At 58.4% G+C, this 1,287-nt stretch overlaps 1 protein-coding gene across 1 annotated transcript; it reads right to left on the minus strand.

Annotated features, from left to right (window-relative positions):
• Positions 1-296: 296 nt before the first annotated feature.
• NGA_0320600 (uncharacterized protein) lies at positions 297-1,191 on the minus strand (the record flags this gene model as incomplete). Its single annotated transcript, XM_005856133.1, has 4 exons — positions 297-308; positions 448-512; positions 688-796; positions 1,168-1,191. The coding sequence occupies 4 exons, from the start codon at positions 1,189-1,191 to the stop codon at positions 297-299; spliced, it is 210 nt and encodes a 69-aa protein (XP_005856195.1).
• Positions 1,192-1,287: the final 96 nt, after the last annotated feature.

Here is a 1,287-nt window from a genome sequence, read left to right on the forward strand (position 1 = left end):
GGTCCAGAAAACGGCCCGACGCCTCCTTCAAGGGAGCGGTGGTAAAGTAGACGCCGTTCTTGAGGATGGAAAGGATCTCGCACTTGACCGTCTGCAGACACATAGGAGGGAGGGGAAGAGAGCTGTCAGGACCAGGCGGCAAGGCTGCGGCGAAAAGGAGCGGAGCCAGGGTACAAAAAGAAGAAAAGGAGGGGGGAGAGGCATGACCTTGCAGGCGCGCAGCTTTTTGTCATCCGCCGGTTTTGTGGACCGAAAACAATAGGTGCCAGTCGTTTTCTGCAACTCTAGACGGAGCTCTATCCCCAAGTCTAAGAGGTGAGTGAAAGAATTGTAAGATAAAACAAGGGCGGCGCCATACGCCCGGTAGGAGGGAGGAGGGAGGGAGGGAGGAAGGATGGCAGGAGGGATCTGACCTTGAGCGAATCCCCGGGTAGCTTTTTTGAATACGTTTTCGATGTGGTCTTCCACCTCGTCGATCTCCTCCTTGAGTTCAGCCAAAGCAGGGTCGTGGGCTGGGGAAACAGCCGAACAGGGAAGGGAGGAAGGAAAAATAAGAATGAGTGAGGAGCTGGATCATCCCTCCATTCGACCCCTCCGAGGTATCCAGAGCATTCCACGGAAAAGATGCCTTTGTCCGCAGGGAACGGAGGGAGGGAGGGAAGAGGGAGAGAAAGAGGAAGGGCATACCGGGACTGATGCTGAGATCGGGGAGGGCAGACATGTCAATCACGCATTCGACCAGGGCGGAAAACTTCTGAAAGTGCTCCTGGATCCGGCACAAGTCCCGGGAGAAACGCTGGAAGGGAGGGAGGGAAGGGAAGCGAGGAGTAAGGAAGGAGGAGAGGGATGAGGGGACCAGGTGTCTGGCGCCGGTCAAAGAGGGAAAAGGCCCGAGAGGATCGTGACGGGGACACTTCGAAGTGGACGACGCGGGGTGACCGGGGGAGACGCGAAACGAGAGGGAGGGAGGGAAAGGAGGGAGGGAAGGAGGGAAATCGGAAGGGAGGCTTTACCTTCTGGAGGGGGGCGGAGGGGTGACCTTCGTCCTGACTGGTCTCTTCGAGGGCCCCTAGGAAGAGGGGCAGACGTTGTGCGAAGGTGTAGACCTAAGATAGGGGGGCGCGTGAGGGAGGATCGCAAAGAGGGCGGGAAACGGGTTGGACGGACAGGGGGGCCTGGGAAGGTGGGCATGGATCGTGCGTTTCGAGACCTTATAGATGTCGATGAGCCCTGCGCGTTGCCGAAGTAGCCGCGCAGCCAGCGTCTCCAGGTCAGGCTATCCTGAGA

This window comes from Nannochloropsis gaditana, assembly GCF_000240725.1.
Source record: "Nannochloropsis gaditana CCMP526 unplaced genomic scaffold scaffold035, whole genome shotgun sequence".
NCBI classification, from domain to species: Eukaryota; class Eustigmatophyceae; order Eustigmatales; family Monodopsidaceae; genus Microchloropsis; species Microchloropsis gaditana.